Source organism: Pelophylax lessonae (genome assembly GCF_965119305.1).
Source record: "Pelophylax lessonae genome assembly, chromosome: 1".
Taxonomy (NCBI): domain Eukaryota; kingdom Metazoa; phylum Chordata; class Amphibia; order Anura; family Ranidae; genus Pelophylax; species Pelophylax lessonae.
Window position 1 is genome coordinate 566,291,933 of NC_138768.1, and position 18,400 is coordinate 566,310,332.

The window sequence follows — 18,400 nt, forward strand, 5'->3', positions numbered from 1 at the left end:
ACAGCGTCGCACGACCGCGCAATTGTCCGTTAAAGTCACGCAGTAAAAAAATCGCAAAAAAACCCCTGGTCCTTTAGCAGCCAAATCCTCCGGGGCTTAAGTGGTTAAACACCTTCTGAAATAGTTGGGCACAGAGGGTAAAGCCTCGTACACCTGCACCGATTGTTGGCCGACCGATCGGCCGTCTTTTGTCCAGTGTTGTTGTGTTGGTTGAAATGTACTCTAGACTGCACACAAATTTTGTGTTTTGATATCATGTTCTGGTCTACTTTTCGTGTGTTTTTTCTTCTCTGAGCATGCCCAGTCTTGATCATCACATTTTTGTCGGCCCGAAATCTGTACTGACTGAGGAACAATCGGTCGTTCTGGTGACGGCCAACAAAAATTTTATAGCATGCACACCAGATTTTTTGCGGCCGAAAAGTCGCAGTCGGTTGTCGGAAGCATCATACTAACAAGCCGAAAAGTAAATACTACACACACATTTTATATACCATATATATATATATATATATATAGTCCATTGGGACCCCAGTATTTTGGCCTCTGTATCTGGACCATTCAGTTCTGATGTTGGTCCATTGGGACCCCAGTATTTTGGCCTCTGTATCTGGACCATTCAGTTCTGATGTTGGTTCATTGGGACCCCAGTATTTTGGCCTCTGTATCTGGACCATTCAGTTCTGATGTTGGCCCATTGGGACCCCAGTATTTTGGCCTCTGTATCTGGACCATTCAGTTCTGATGTTGGTTCATTGGGACCCCAGTATTTTGGCCTCTGTATCCGGACCATTCAGTTCTGATGTTGGTCCATTGGGACCCCAGTATTTTGGCCTCTGTATCCGGACCATTCAGTTCTGATGTTGGTTCATTGGGACCCCAGTATTTTGGCCTCTGTATCTGGACCATTCAGTTCTGATGTTGGCCCATTGGGACCCCAGTATTTTGGCCTCTGTATCTGGACCATTCAGTTCTGATGTTGGCCCATTGGGACCCCAATATTTTCGCCTCCGTATCTGGACCATTCAGTTATTGATCTTCATATTCCTGTTTGCCATTCTCATTTTTTTCACATACATGAAATTTTTGTATAAGTATATAGTGTATTATTTATCGGAAATGCTCCAGCATATAAAAAATATCTTCAGTCGTTTATCACAGTTTCTATAATTAACAATTACCTTAAAAAAATTTACGGTCAAAGAAAATAACCTGTAAGGCTTGAAAATGCATAACCTTTCTTTGTTCAAATACAATAAGGATAAAAGTAGCTGAAATGACTATGTTGCCGCACTGATGCGTTATATATAACAAATGTTCTAGATCCGCCTATGATAGTGTCTATAGGAGCACGGGAATGATTCCCAGTCTATAGAAACACTGCACTGTAATTATAGCAGGTAGCTTCATATAGACTTTAGAGAAGAAAAAAGAAACTTCCTGTGATCAAACAGAATAAAATATAAAGGATTCCTTTAGAATGGAAGTGTATTAAATACCGCACAGACTTTGGCCTGGGTCAACCTGTGTGTGTGTCTATAGATCACAATAGGACTTTACCTTGAGTGATTAACCAGTTAAAAACGATGCAATAAAGACGGCCTTACACAACCTCAGTTATTGTTCTAAGTTCAGTATGTTACTTTTCACTTATCAGAGTTTTATTACAGCTTGAATTACTTACAAACAGGAGTAGCTATAATAAGAAAAAAAAAAAAGGGTAGCTAAGAATAAAATAGGGAACTATAGAAAGGAATAAATAAGGCACAGGTCAAGAACCAACAATGAACGCATCATTATAATTGTATGCAACATTGGGACGGGTGAAAATGTGTACATTTCACATATTTAGTAAGATGCATGAAAAAGCAATAATAAAGAGCACATTGCACTTATTCATAGCAATAGATCAGAAACGATCTATTAGCTTATCTAGCTATAAAAGTGAAAACAACTATACTCATAATTATTGCCCTTCACATTGGGGTTGGCTTACTAAAACTAGAGAGTGTAAAATCTGGTGCAGCTATGCATGGTAGCCAATCAGCTAATTTCAACCTGGAAGCTAATTTTCCAGTACGCTGGATATTTTTCCCTTATTGCACAATAATTTTTAGTATTACATCTTTACTATAGGAGGTTTTGTCAACACTTCTCAGGGAAGTGTATGAACTATTTGTGTGTGCAATTTATATAGATTTCCCAGGAGGCTGGTATCTTTTTTCCTAACTTATATTGAATTGGTTAACGTCGCTTTTTTTAGCCTTGCTTCATAAAGGTGGAGTCTTTACAAGTTTTTTGTTTCTTATAAGATTTGAACTTTTACATTTTTTGTTTTGAAGATATATGTGTAGTCGGAATTGGGGTGTATAAAACTAGATTGATATCATCTGGGGAATTTTTAGTGGGGTAGATGTGCCCCTGAGGCTCCATAAGGAAAGGAAGACCTTGCAGTACAAAAATGATCTTTTGGCACCACTAAAGAAACCCACCCAAAGGCTCAGGGTACCTATTAGCAGAGAGAGAGATAACAGGGTCCCCCAAGGACTCACCCTACCGATCGGAGGAGCACTGAGAATTCGGACCAAGCATCACCATGGACGCTATCCCTGTTCATATGTCTGGGCACAGGAAGAGGAATCTAAGGGTGAAGAGGGAAGCTTCAGCATCCCCAGGAGGCTTCGGTCACCTCCATCGTCTCCCCAACTAAGGGAAAATGGCCCCCTTGACATTATCGGGCTACACAAACATGGCCGTCAGCTTGAGACGAGCCAGACTAAGGGAAAATGGCCCCTGTGACATCATTGGGCTACAAAAACATGGCCGCAAAACGGAGACCAGCCAGACTAAGGGAAAATAGCCCCCGTGACATCATCGGGCTACACAAACATGGCCACCAACCGGAGATCAGCCAGACTAAGGAAAAATGTCCGCCATCAGCTAGAGCAGGGTTTCTCAACCAAGGTTCCTCCTGAGGTTGCTAGGGGTTCATTGAGCAATGGACAATTTCTGCCTCTCTGATATGTTCTCAATGACACCATTGTTCCTTTTGGCTATCTGTAAGAGATAATTCTTCCCAATGATGACAAGAGTAAGGAGAATTCTTCCCACGGACTGTCATACTAATGTGCTTTGAGTTGTAGATTTTAAATTTTTAGCAGGGGTTCCCGAGACCAGAAATATATTTTAAGGGTTCCTCTGTGTTGAAAAGATTGAGAAAGGCTGAACTAGAGCATACTGCCAGGATCTTCCCTGTGCCCTCTGCAACGCTGCAACCTCTTCAAGGGGACCCCCTCCTGAAGGTAGGACACACGTTAGGGCAGACTCCGCTGTGCACTCTGCACCGGTCTCTGTACTGGGACCCCCCTCTCCCACACAGCAAACAGTGGGGCATGCACCTAAGGGTCTCCTACACTGGGACCCCTCCAGACTACCAGGGCAGGACACACTATCCCAGGCCTCTTACATAGTGGGGATAGCGGGGCAGACCCCAGGGGTCTCCGCTGCATCCTCTGCCCTGGGACCCCCACCAGACTCCAGGTCAGGACAGGGGGGAAAGGGAGTGGGAGAAGCCAAGCTCACTGAGGGATTTTTAAAGATGGGAAGAGGGAACCTGCAGGCAGGTCCAACCGTCCCTGGAGGTTACCCACGTCCACTCCAAAAAAGAATGCCAAAAAGGGGAGAGGGGGGACTGTAGTTACCCTTCTATGGTATGGGTAATGCTCCAGACAGAATCCGTGTCACTGAAGTAGGGGAGCTGTCGGCCAATGGACTGCTGCGACTCAGACCCAAGCCCGGTTGTATGCGACCCTGCAAGATGTTTAACTCGCGGGCCAGCCTCTGTCCGTGAGGCTATGTAGCGGCCGACCTAGAGTGTAGCTGCGGTCTGCATGCACTCGCTGGGCTGGGGGGACCACTTGATCTAGATTATCCAGCCCGTCGCCCAGCCCGGCAGTTGATTGTAGATCTCCCGAGAGAAAAAACAAAAAAGATGTAAGGAAGGAGAATAAAATTGCTAGGACCAGAGATCCCAGCCGGGAGCCTAGGTCCTTGCTCCTGACTAGACAGATTAAAACACTACCTAGAGCAGAGAGGGGGGTTATATACCAGCTGAGGACAGCCCATGGGTGTAGCCAGGTGTTTTTAGTTCTGCCTAGTCCTACTCCTGGAGGAGGCAATATAACCCAGTAGTTTTGATTTATGGAGCGCTGCGTCAGTTGATGAACGAAAGAGAAATAATTAATTTGGATGAATCCTCTTCTATCTACTTGACAGTAGACAGAGGTGATTTGAAAAATCTGAATCTTCAAGTGTGAATAGGTTTAGTATAATACAGAATGAAATTAAAATTATTAGAAAAATAAGATGGCCTGTGTGGCCACAATGAGCTGTGATCTGAGCTCCGCATGCAGCTTTAGAAATAATGTGTGCACTTCACAAAAGGTCAGAATTATATTGTGTTGTTGAAAGAATGATGCCATGTAAGCCCTAGATAGGTAATGTGTGGAGCTTTCAAACACAAAGAACTTCCGATGAGGGAGCAATGCTTGGTCTCCGAAATGCAGTGTGGTTGCTTTACTAAAAACAGAGAGTGCAAAATCTGCTGCAGCTGTGCATGGTAGCCAATCAGTTCCTAACTTCAGCTTGTTTTATTAAAGTCAGAAGGTTCACTCTATGCATTAGGATAAAAAGCCTTCTGTGTGTAGCAGCCCCCCTCAGCCCCCCTAATACTTACTGGAGCCTCATCTCTATCCAGCCATGTCAACGAGTCTCTTGGCCGTCCAGGTCTCTCCCTCCTGATTCCTCAATCAGGAGAGAGAGGGGAGCAGGGCCGAACCACAGCTCCATATCTGAATAAATACCTGGAGCTGCAGTTTGGCTCAGGTGACCCCATAGCAAGCTGCTTGTTGTGGGGGCACTTGACAGGGAGGAAGGGAACAGGAGTAGGGAAGAGGGACACGAGAAGAGGAGGAGCCGGGCCACTCTGTGCAAATCCACTGCACAGAGCAGGTAAGTATAACATGTTTGTTTTTTTCTTAAATGAGACTTTACAATCACTTTAACCACTTGCCGACTGCCGCACAACTATTTACGTTGGCAGTCAGCCCCTCACAGGCAGAGTGACGTAGATCTACGTCGCTAGCCTGTGAGGGTCTAGGGAGCGAGCGCGCGCCGCCGGAGGCGCGCTCCCGCGCGGTCACGGACCCCCCCGCCGGTCACTCGGCGATCGTCGCTGCAGAGGGAGAAAGGCAGGCGGCTTGTTTACATCATTCTCCCCTGTGTAGAAACAGTTATCATACGGTTCTACTATGTAGGACCGTTGATCACTGTTCCTACAGCTCAAGCCACAGCCAATCACAGTTAGAATCACGCCCCTAGGGACACACACCGCCCCTCCCTCTCAAAAAAAGTTAACCCCTTCACTGCCAGTGTAATTTTACAGTAACAGTGCATATGTATAGCACTGATTACTGTAGAAATGTCACTGGTAACCCCAAAAGTGTCAAAAAAGTCAGTCAAGGGTCCGATCTGTCCGCTGCAATGTTGCAGTACCGCAAGAAAAAAAAAAAAATCGCAGATCGCCGCCATTACGCGTTAAAAAAAACAACAAAAATGACAAAAATCTTTCCCTTTGTTAGTAAACGCGACAACTTTTGCGCAAACCAATCAAAATAGGCTTTTTGCGATTTTTTTTTTACCAAACATATGTAGCATAAAACAAATTGGCCGAAAATGTTAAAAAATTTAGATTTTTAAATTTTTTGGGGGAATTTCATATAAAAAAATGTGAAAAATATTGCTATTTTTGCAAAATTGACACTCTTTTTTTGTTTATAGCGCATGATCAAAAAAATCGCACAGGTGATCAAATACCACCATAAGAAAGCTCTGTTTGTGGGAAAAAATTTGTTTAGGTACAGCGTCGCACGACCGCGCAATTGTCCGTTAAAGTCACGCAGTGCCGAATCGCAAAATAGGCCCTGGTCAGGAAGGGGGTAAAATCTTCCCGGGCTTAAGTGGTTAAGCTTTGACAAAAACAAAGCTGGAAGCTGATTGGTTACTATGTAAAGCTGCACCAGATTGTGCACTCCAGTCTTAGTAAATCAACCCCACTGAGTGTTATTCATTTTAACAAATCTGGGATTTTTGTTTATCTGATATGGTCTTGATTCGCCTCCTTGCTCTGCACCTTGCGGACTCCTAATATCCAGCAGCTCTAATACTGAATGTGGTACAGCCAATATTGCAATGTGTTTTTTGAAGACCTCTTGGAAGTTTACTATGGATTCCTGATATTTAACTACTTGCCGACCAGCCGCTATAGTTTTACTGCAGCAGGTCGGCTCTGTTGCGTGAAACGATGTACCTGTACGTCGCTTAGTGTAACAGGTAGTGGGGGTGCGTGCCACCGGGCACCCACAATCGTTCCCCATAGAGACAGAACAGCGGTCTGCCGATGTAAACAAGGCAGACTGCTGTTCTATCAGATATGAACACAGGGATCAGGTGTTCCTCCTATTTAGGAACACTGGTCTCGGTGTTCCTCCAGTGAGTACAACCACCATACAGTTAGAAAGCACTCCCTAGGAGCACACTTAACCCTTTGATCGCCCCTGATGTTAACCCCTTCCCTGCCAGTGTATAGTGTACAGTAACAGTGCATATTTTTAGCACTAATTACTGTAGTAATGTCACTGGTCCCCTCAAAAGTGTCAGTTAGGTGTCTGATCTGTTCACCATAATGTCGCAGTCCCGCTAAAAATTGCTAATCGCCGCCTTTACTTGTAAAATAAATAAATAAAAATGAGTTTGTAGATGTGATAGCTTTTGTGCAAACCAATCAATATACACTTATTGGGACTTTGTTTACCAAAAATATGTGGCAGAATACATATTGGCCTGACTTGATAAAAAAATAGATTTTTTAATTTTATTGGGAATGTTTTACAGCAGAAAGTAAAAAAAAAAAAAAAAATATATATATATATATATATATATATATATATATATATATTTTTTTTTTTTTTTTTTCAGAATTGTCGCTCTTTTTTTGTTTATAGCGCAAAAAATAAAAACCGCAGAGGTGATCAATTACCACCAAAAGAAGCTCTATTTGTGGGGAAAAAAAGGACATCAATTGTATTTGGGTACAGCGTTGCAACAACTGCGCAATTGTCCGTTAAAGGAACAGTGCCGAATCGCAAAAAATGGCCTGGTCATTAAGGGGGTAAAACCTTTCGGTCCTTAAGCCTGTCTATTTGCTGATACTCTTGGATGTGCTCTGCTTTTGGTTTATTTGGTTTTCTTGTACATATTCCTTTTTGAGGATTTGTGGTCAGCTGCTCAAAGAGTATACAAGACTTTTATGCTGGATCACCAAGCTCCCCTTAATATTGTGGAGTATTTGACTTTGGATTGAAGTATCACTACAACTAAAAACTGTTTTCTTCAGGATAGATAGAACACAGAATAAACTATTCATATTTGTGAGAAGCATGGTTAATCAGAATAAAGAAGGTGAAGTATGGAATAGCAAGGGCTATTTTTTTAAATGAGATAAAAAAAAAAAAAAAAAATGAGAAAAGTCTTTGAACTTACCAAAATAATAATCATTATTGGCCCCATATAAATAATCATAAAAAACAATGTAATCATTGTTAAACTAAAAATGCCACGTATCCACCAATTCTTCCATCTGAAAGATAAAAATATTTTATACCACAATTAAAAATAATAAAGCATATTGAAACCCAAGAACAAAAATGTAATGTATTGCAGCTTACCAACTCTTAGTTAGTATGGCTGCTAAGTTTACTTTTTAGGCTTTTTTCTCTTTATTGTCACTGGTTCTGGCACACTTTCTGCCCTATGTTTAAGTTGTCACTCTAGACCAGTGATGGTGAACCTTGGCACCCCCAGATGTTTTGGAACTACATTTCCCATGATGCTCAAGTACTATGCAGTGAGAGCATCATGGGAAATGTAGTTTCAAAACATCTGGGGGTGCCAAGGTTCACCATCACTGCTAGGGCAAGTCTTCAGAACACCTCTCCTTCTCCTCATCTCCATTATTACAGCTTGGTTTACACCTATGCCATTTGCTTATGTGTTTCTGCAGTGCTTTTTGCTGTGCATTTTGCATCTTTGCACATGCGATTTTGCCACGATTCAGGTTTTGCATTTGTTAATGTTTTTTTTAAAAACAATTTGTTGTTGAGCAGTTTAAAATACGCAAATCATGGCAAAAATCAAAGTAAAATTATGACAAAAACTCACTACTGCAGCTTCTCTATTGAAGTCTATTGAACCGAAAAAGCACAAAAAGCACAGTTTTGCATTTAAAAAAGTCCCTGACCCTTTCCATAAACACAGCGGCTTATAAAAGCATAGATGTGAATGTGTCCCATAGGAAACTATGCTAAATGAACTGTAGGAGCGTTTCTGCAGAACCAAGCCTCAGGGCTCTTTCACACGGCCGCTCCGTGTGAGAGCTCCGCTCCTTTTTTTTTTTTTTTCACGGAGTGGATGACATTTCTGTCATCCGCTCCGTAGGTCCGCATATCATCCCATCCGTTTGCGGATGATATGCGGACCTAATGTAAGTCTATGGAGATTGCGGATGTCAGCGGATGACACCGCTGACATCCGATTTTCCTTCCTTTCCGTTTTTTGAACTGAGGAAAAATAGGGTTCTGTTCTGTTCGAAAAAACGGAACAGAACTGAAAGGAAGAAAATCGGATGTCAGCGGATGGTCATCCGCTGACATCCGCAATGCCATAGACTTACATTATGTCCGCAAATCATCCGCAAAAAAATAGGATGATTTGCGGACATACGGAAAGCCCGTGTGAAAGAGCCCTTAGGGGGAGCGCTTCTGGAGTTTTTAGAGAGACAGGTAAGGGGCACAGGAGGTTTCCAGCGGACATGATTTCTGGCACATTTAAATGACTTTTTTTCCCAATAACATACAGATATAACAAATAAATTTAACACTTTCAAAGGTATATCAGACCAAAATGAAGGAAAGGAGAGAAGTTAGGGTTTACATATCCTTTGACCCATTTTCTGAAATTCAACGTGAGACAACAGCACTCAGCGCAGCCCCCCTTCTACCAAACCCCTGCCCCCTTTCTTTGCACCAGGCCCTGGGTGCCATCGCAGAACAAGCATCGGGAGTATGTCTCCAGTACACCAAGGCAGAACTCTGAATAGGTTATTGCACATATGTACTTGGCTACTTGCCACCACTCCCTAAGCCCTGGTTCACATTAAAACGCGGCTTTGAAATCGTATAAGTTCATCTGAACTTTTACGACTTCAAAGCCGCATTTCAGTCCGACTTTGGGGGCAACCTGAAAGACATCTGTGCAGCTTCATGCACAGATGTCTATTGAAAAACGCCCCTGAAGTCGCTAAAAGTAGTGCAGGAACTACTTTTGGAAATCAGTGCGGTGCCGCAAAGTCGGCGTCACAACGATTGAGACTCTCCCATTGCCAGCAATAGACTGCGATTTGACCTGTCAAATTGCGCTGATGTGAACGGGGGCTAATAAAGAGGATGCCGAGCTGAAAAAAAGGAGTTTATTCATTAAAACTGGAGAGTGCAAACTCTGGTGCAGTTGTAGCCAATCAGCTTCTAACTTCAGCTTGTTCAATTACGTGTTGCAAAAACAAAAAAAAAACCTGGAAGCTGATTGGTTTCTGCGCAGAGCTGCACCAAATTCTGCACTCTCCAGTTTTAGTAAATCAAGCCTAATGCCTCGTACACACGCAACGATTATCGGCCGACTGATCGTCCGACTTTTGTCCAGAGTTTTGTTTTGTTGGTTGGAATGTGCTCTAGACTGCACACAAATTTTCTAGGCCAACAAAAATCCACTTCAGAAGTGATGTCATGTGCTAGTTTACTTTCCGTGTGTTTTTTCTTCTCTGAGCATGCCCAGTCTTGCTCATCAGATTTTTGTCTGCCGAAATCTGTACTGACTGCACGAAAATCGGCCGTGTTTTGACGGAGGACAAAAATTTTATAGCCTGCACACCAGATTTTTTTCGGCCGAAAAGTCGGAGTTGGTTGTCGAAAGCATCATACTAACAAGCCGAAAATTGGCCGATCGGACGTTGGCCTAAAATTCCTGGCCAATAATCGATGCATGTGTACGAGGCATAAGACTCAGTTTCCACGATTGCGGCGTCTTGTGACACATGTCAAGTCGCATGACAAGTCAAAACCCATTGTTTACAATGAGGTCCGTTCTAACTTCTGCGACTTGAGTCGCAATGACTTGAAAAAAGGGTTTTGCAATACTTTTTGGGCAACTTCAGTGCGACTTGTCCCTCACAGAAGGAAGAACTAAAGTCCCCAGAAGTAGCCGCAAACAAGTCGCACTACAAAGTCGTGCGACTTTGTAGCCGCAATAGTGGAAACGTAGACTAATGCATCTTTCCTTGCTAATGCACAAACAGCGTCTTATTAAACTAAAGCTTTCCAGACCTGGCAAGCTGCTAAAAATTCTTACACGGCTTATATGTTATCTGTGCACTGCAGCAACCACCAAAACATTTTCAAGTTAACTGCACCAACTGACACCCAAAAATAACAAACAATGTTAATACATATAAACAACCTTCAAATTATGATTTTTTTTTTTTTTTTATAATAATCCAATTACAGGTGCAAACATTGACCTTAGGTACTGTACATCTTAGTAGAATGTAAAATAAAATATCTTTAAAGCCAAACCCAAAAGAAAACATTATATTGCAGCTTACACATTCTAAAACGTGGTGGCTGTATTAGTTTTATTTTTAGGCCTTCTTTCTTTTATTTTCACCTGGTGATCTGGCCAGTTAAAGCGGTTGTATACTCACTAAAAAAAAAAAGAAAAAACCCTGCAGGAGAAAGCCATAATGAGCTAGTATGCATCGCATACTAGCTCATTATGAAATACTTACCTTAAAACAAAGCCCCGACACAGTCACCCGATCACCTCTGAGGGAGCCGCGATGATGTCACTCCCGTGCATGCGCGCGGGAGTTACTTTCCGGCAAGGATCTGGCAAAGAGCTCTAAAGGTCCGCTGAAGCTTCAGAGCGCATGCGCCGATGGTTTTGGCTGCATGCAGGACAAATATCTCCTAAACCTTGCAGGTTTAGGAGAGATTAATTATACCTGCAGGTAAGCCTTATTATAGGCTTACCTGTAGGTAAAAGGTAAAAAGTGGAGTATACTACCACTTTAAGCTGGGTATACACATATCGGGATTCAGTACGTGTGTACTCCTCTCTCTGTTCAACAGAAGGCGGTCTAAGGACTGTCTTCTGTCAAACAGTCATGCTGGAAAGCCAGCATTCAATCCGCACTGCAGTCCATAGCTGCAGCGCTGATCTGTGCATTCTGATGCAGGTCCCCTCAGTCAAAATACAATAGTTCAGCGGAAGAGATCTCTGCATTTACATTAAATATGTTGATGCAGGAATCTGTGAGGTTTTTTTTTTTTTCGTTCAGCCTACTATTTTAGTAAAAAAAATCTCAACAATTCTCTTGCGATTATTGCTAGTGTCTCCTATAGTTTCCCCCGCCCTCCCGCTGGGAGAAGACAATTGCTGATTGTCATATCAACACTATCTGTGTTGATGGGGGAATTGTGCGAATTTCTTTCCTGCAACCCATGGCTGCAGGAAAGAAATTTGCACGGTGTATGGCCAGCCTAAGTCACAAAAGTAAAAGAAACCTCATTACCTGGATGACAAGCCAGACAGAGCATTGCTGAGCACCTGCGGTGTGCTGTCGGTAGCTGGTGGAACATCTGGAGTATCTGCCTCAAATCCAGAGTCTGCATCGACCTCTGCATTTTTCTCCTCTGCTGCTTCCTGTAGAATTAGAATTCTGGCTTAATAAAAGTAACACAATGCATTGATAAATGAAAAATAACAACCACACATCTGCAGTAGCCCATATGGCGCTATTACTTATTTCAAAAATATATCCATTTTTTAGTGGGAATTCCAGGTAAACATAAAATACAGCTATTTACCCAGGTAACACATCCATTAATTTTTTTTTAAATATATTTAGAAATACAGCTAGCATAGGTAGCTATATCTGTTTCTATATTAGTTTTCTGTAATACCATGCTTAATGGGACCCACATTTGGAGAGGGGCAGGGATTTCGCTGTTAGCTAATTCGTTTCTACTTTACTATTCATTGCTACTAATCTAATATTATAAGCTTGCTGACATGAGGGGAGGACAGAACATTCTTAGTTTGATACCTACCTTTTCGCTCACTCTCCAATCAGCAAGCTAGAAGTAAGTCTGAGACTAAGCTGTATGCTTAATAACAGTGGACAAAACTGAGGTCACTAGCATAGGCTATGCTCCCTGATCGGAGCACCTGGCCAATTCGGGGCACATGCCCAGCGCTAGCAACACCTCTGGCTTGTCCATTGAGGACAGGCCAGGGGTGTTGCTAGGGCTGGGCATGTGCCTCAAATTTCTCCTGCAAGGTACCCTGGGTTCCGACATTGTGATGGCCAATCAGAGTGCTCACAAATGTAACACAAACACACCCACTACCAGAATTGGGTCCCGAACCATAGTTTAGGAAATACTGGTCTAGATAGAAAATCCTTCATTCTTAGTTTCAAAAATTGGAACAATATCATTAAATCTGTAAGCCATCAATCAACCTGGCTGAAGGTCTTTATGCCAACTGCTAAAATCTACTGATGGTATTTGTGGTTACCCACAAACATCCTTATGAACATTGATCTTGACACAGATCATCACAGAAAGGTCATCTATCTTCTATGGGCAACTTTAGTAAACACATTTTTATATGTGGCGGTTACATTGAAAATTATTGCATGGTCTCTGAAACTGATATACACAACAAACATTGTTATACTTACTGTACTTAAAGTGATACATATTTGTTATTTAAAAAAAAATAGTAATACTTACCTGCTCTGTGCAATGGTCTTGGTTTTCTCATATCCCTTACCGACGCTCCTGGCTTCCCCACCCCTATCCATAAGATACTCAGCCCCGCCCTCCACTCCCTGCTCACTGACTTTAATTGACAGCAGCAGGAGCCAATGAGGAGAGAGAGAGAGGAGAGCATCTGCTTTTGTGCACATAGCTAGATAGAGATCGGGCTTAGGTAAGTATTGGGGGGGGGGGGGGCTGTATACTGAAGGTTTTATTTTAGAATAGAATACATGGGGGTTAAAAAAACTGACTTGTGCTCTTAACCGATCTGTCAAGTCATCAAATGGCTGGTGTCAAAACTGATCACATGCGTAGCACCATGTCAACTGTAGAACAAATGAAGGTCAATATGGCAGCTTCCTTCACTGTACAGTATAGGGGGTTTTATTCTGCCTTATTAACTTAGTAACTGAAATGATAAATCTATAAGTAGCTAGTACACCATGCATCTGCAAACCATTTTCAGAAAGCCCCATTATAGCATTGGGGTTTATTTACCAAAGCTAGAGAGCGCAAAATTAGCAACAATTCTGCAGAGAATTCCATTCCAAACTCAGCTTGTTTAATTAAGCTTTAGCAAAAAAAAACCTGAAAGGGGATTGGTTTATCTGCAGAATTGTGACTAATTGTGCCCTCTCTAGCTTTAGTAAATAAACCCTACTATGTATACATGGGAGCAGATCTGAAATATTTCATCATACCATTGCTCAGTTAAGAGTACCAGTATCTATATCTGCAATACATGTTAATTGTTTCTACTTTAACACACTAATAACATTGGAAGGAGCTTAGTAAAAATGGAAGAGGTTCAAGAGAGGTATGAAATGTCCTATGCATCAGCAGACAGCATTTCAGGTATGCACAGATGCAATAGCAGTGTAGCCATAGAGGAATAGTACACAGGTGCTTCAAGTGGCCTAAAGGCAAAAAGACATGAAATACTGAGATGTAAACCGCATTTCCTTCCAAGAGATTGGTCCATTCTGTTTAACCACTTTTATTATTTATGCATGAACACCATGGAAAACTCCACTAATTCTAGTGTAACCTGCCTGCTCATCAATCAAAGAAGTTTATACGGAGATGGAGAAGTGTACAAAAAGCTACATAGAGACCATGCAGGCCTTGATTGCAGTTTTCCTATATAGGGTAGCCCAGGGTCTAAGGACTGAAGTACTCAGGCCGAAAAAGCTGGGGGTACCATCTATCCAGAAGAGCAGCTTATTAGCCCAAGCCCAAAGGTTCCAATAATTGTATAGGTGAACCAGTGCCTGAAGTGGTGTACCTCCATCCCAAATCAATCATTTACAATACAAATTCAAATGCCCACATGACTTTATGAGGTACAGAACAGACAACAATAAGAAAAAAGGCTTCATAAACTAATAATTATGAAAACATGCCTCAGTGAAATAAACTAGCGGACCTACTATAAAAAAAATGTGTATATATATATATATATATATATATATATATAGTGTATATAGTAGATTTCGTTGTCTGTGCTATACCTCATATAATGTCCTGTGGGCATTTGAATTTTGTTTGTGTACATACCCAAAGGTTTGCTTCAAGTTTCATGCAACTTCATTAATGTCTACTTCAATAGCCTCCTCCATCTCTCTCCCCTAGTATAAAATTCCTTACGCCAGTGGTCTCCAAATTGTGGCCCTTTGCTTGCCATTATCTGGCCCTTGGGGCACTATTCCATAAATTGTCACCAATAATAGGGCACCATTTCCCTACTGACACCATCAATGGGACACTACTCTTCCCATTGATACCTACAATAGGGCCTTATGCCTCCCATTAAGCCATGATGGGGCACTAATGCTGGGGCAATTTTTACTCCCACTGGCCACAGTCCGACCCCCCCCCCCTAAAGCCTGAAGGACAGTAAATTGGCCCTTTGCTTAGAAAGTTTGGGGACCTCTTCCCTACATTATTATGAATGATGGACAACAACATCTTCAATAACCATCAGCACAAATTACAGTCAACACTCCAGCTTTGTTTTTTTATACAGTATGAGCTACCAGCCAAAACTTCAACTAAGTTGTTACTAAGAATTATTTTTTTATAATCTACTTAGGATTTGTGTTATTAAACCACTTTCAGTCACAAAGTGGTAAAACCTCTCTGCATGCCAGAATCATATTTATATTACAGATAGAGATTTAAAAAGGAGAAGTATGGCCAAAGCTTTTTTGGGCCTCCGTCTATGGATCACAGGAGTGCAGTACATTGTGCACTCCTGTGGCCTGCTGTTGGCTGATGTCACAGAGCAAGTCCAGGCTTTAGATCGATCCCTACTTAACAGTCAGGATCCACCCAGATACATGGATCAGAAGCTGGCTCAGCGAGCTGCTGGAAGACTGAGCCACCTGCTTCCGCCCTCTACACAGCCTGGTGCTCCAGTGAGCACTGGAGGGGAGAGCAGAGAGCCACTGACTGACAGTCACTGGCTCTCTGCAGACTGAAGAATCACCCAGGTAGATGCAGAATCAGTCAGATGCCGCATCTGTCCTCCACTGCTCCTAAGACTGAGAACTGAGTGATCAAAGACCAGTTCCTCTTTAACATTTTTAAATTTCCACTGATGCAGAAAATTCTCACTGTCAAAAGATTGCTAATGGTTAATGTCAAAATGCACCATCACTGTGATCATCAAACTGAATTGCTGGAAGAAAGAGTAAAATGCAGTAGGAGTACTCAGCATTAAAAGAGCTTTGCTTGCAGACAACTGAGCACAGCTTCCCATTACACTAAAGGCATTTGAAAAACAATACTGCTAATCAGGACAGTCTGATTAGAACTTGAGAAGAGCTGCTAAGCATTGTAATGTCAAGTTTAGATTCTAATCTGACCTGTGCAAATATCAAGTTTGATGCCAACACTGCTGAAGACTTAATGTTACCCTGATCACATGACTCAAGATCAAAGAGCATGCCAAGGGTGGATAAAGATATGCCAGATCATTTCATCACTTTTCTTTCACCTTTTTTGCCTTATTTACAAGATACAATTTGATTTTACTGCAATTTCAATGCCTTTCATTACCAAATAACTATTGTGGCAAACTCCACTTTTAATTTGTCAGACTTATAACAGGGAAAACAACAATTTGTCTTCACCTGCCAAAATTCAGATACTAACAACTCCAATCATTTTGCTCAAGCCTCTCAACCCCCTGCTCCATAGACTGATGTGTGCTGGCTCCAAACGGTTCTTGACCTGTTCACAATATCCAAGCAAACTAAAAAAAGAAAAGTCGTTCTCCTTCTAAAAGCCCAAAATATTTTTTAATCAACGTTGTCCAGTACAAGGCCAATCCACCTGTTCCTCCCTGCTAGGGGCTTAAAGAGGAGCTCCAGTCATATTTCTGAAAATATAAAGTGGAGTTCCATCCAAAAGTGAAAGTTCTGCTTTAAGGACTCTTGACCCCCTGACTAGCCACATTTGGCATGTCATTTTTTGGGGGGGGGGGGGAGCGGGTACCTAGTTTTGACAGGTACCAGCTCCCACTTCTGCTTTCTCTCCCTCCCTGCAATCTTCTGGGACACGTCACAGGTCTCAGAAGATTGCCTGGGCGTTCAGGATGTGCAGTGCGACTCGCGCATGTGCAGTGCGCACCTGGGTGTGAAGCCGCAAGCTGTCACAGCCAGGCGCCCACACTAGTGATGCTGGCGTTGGGGAGAGCCGCGGGAAAGAACAGGCAGCCGCATCGCTGGATCGTGGGACAGGCGAGTGTGTTTATTAAAGGTCAGCAGCTACACTTTTTGTAGCTGCTGACTTTTAATAAACACAGAAATGGCTGGAACTCCACTTTAAAGTCAGCAGCTACAAAAACTGTAGCTGCTGACTTTTACCTGTCCCTGTCCCAGGGACCCATCACTGTGCTCACCCGGGCTGTTTTTCCACCGGTTTTGGTTCTTGGCGCCAGCATCTTAACCGTGGGCACCCGTCTGTGACAGCTTCTGGTTTCAGTTGGCTGCCCACTGTGCATACGCGAGCCGCACTACACATTGTGAATGATCCCACAGTCTCCTGGGACCTGTGACATATCCAAGAAGACTGAGGGGCGAGAGAACTTCCACTCATATCCCCCTAGGGCTAGGCGATCTGAGCGGAAGTTGGAGCAGGTATCTGTCAAAAATAGGTACCCACTCTCATTCCCCTAAAAAAAATGTGCCAAACGTTAAAGAGGAGCTGGCCTTAAAGCAGAATTTCCCCTTTTGGGTGAAGTTCCACTTCAATTGTAGAGTCACGTGTTTTACCCTGCTAGAAGCTTCATCGTAAATTCTTCAATTTAGCTCCTAGCAAAAGTCAAATGCAGTAGAGGAACAGGTGGATTAGCCTTGTACCAGACAACATTAATTAACAACAGGAATACCACACACCAAGGTTTAGAATTATCTTCCTTTACTAAAATAGCCAGCAGGAACAAATTTTATTCTGACATGTTTCGTGCTAGACACAGTGCTTTCCCAAAGAAGGTAGTGCCTAGTGCAGAACGTGTCAGAATAAAATTTGTTCCTGCTGACTATTTTAATATTAAAAAAAGATTATTTTGAATCTTGCTGTGCGGTATTCATTTTCCTGATACAGTTGATTGCTTCTGTGGAGACAAGCCAAGCAAGCACCTGAGATAATGATTTTGGAGTGTGGATCCTGATCTCGTCTGGACTCTGGAGCAGCATGTGAAATACTGGTTTAATTACTTACTGAGTATGCAGATTCTTTAGTAATCTTTACCCTTTAATCCTTACCTATGTCCCTATTTAAGCTGGTGCCATGATCACTGCCCCAGGTTTCAGGGTGGCTCCTTTCTCTTGCAGTCTCCAATGGAGCCTTCTTGCATGGAGGGACTAGAGTGGAGTTTCTTTACACTGTGTGTATAATACAAACACAGAGCCCATAATGGCAAGTCACTCAACTGCTCCTTCCTCCCCCTTAATCTAAAAGAACAGACTGGCAATGTTGAGCAATATTGCAGAGTATAATGTGGAGTGGATAGCGAAATCCATTATCTATTAAAAATTGGCCACTAGGTTATACGTAAGGTGATTGCAGCCGTATTGGTGCAGCCGAATTGCAACAATATATTTGAATACTTTCCGTGATACTTTTTTTATTTGCACTAATTTTCAAGACAAGCCCTTGGGGCCTACCAAGTTCTTCTAAGGTCCTAGCATTTTTTTTTATGCATTTTTTTTTTATATATACAGCACAGGGACACATAGCGTTATATAACAGCGGGGGTGGCATGCCTATACAATAGTGGGCTAACAACCACTTTAAGTCTCAGTTCACACTAGCGCAGCTTCAAAGCCGCCCAACTCTGAAGCCGCGCCGCACAGAGTGACTTCATCACGGCTTGCAAAAGACATCTTAAACAGAAGTCAATG

At 42.5% G+C, this 18,400-nt stretch overlaps 1 protein-coding gene across 1 annotated transcript in view; it reads right to left on the minus strand.

The window, feature by feature from the left end:
- Window positions 1–18,400, minus strand: part of CDS1 (CDP-diacylglycerol synthase 1) — a 135,526-nt gene that overhangs the window by 69,581 nt on the left and 47,545 nt on the right. Inside the window, exons 2-3 of the mRNA XM_082243857.1 lie at window positions 11,741–11,871; window positions 7,600–7,696 (exon numbers count right to left, since the gene is read on the minus strand). Of these exons, the coding sequence (XP_082099983.1) occupies window positions 7,600–7,696; window positions 11,741–11,871 (228 nt within the window). The remainder of the gene's footprint in view (window positions 1–7,599; window positions 7,697–11,740; window positions 11,872–18,400) is intronic.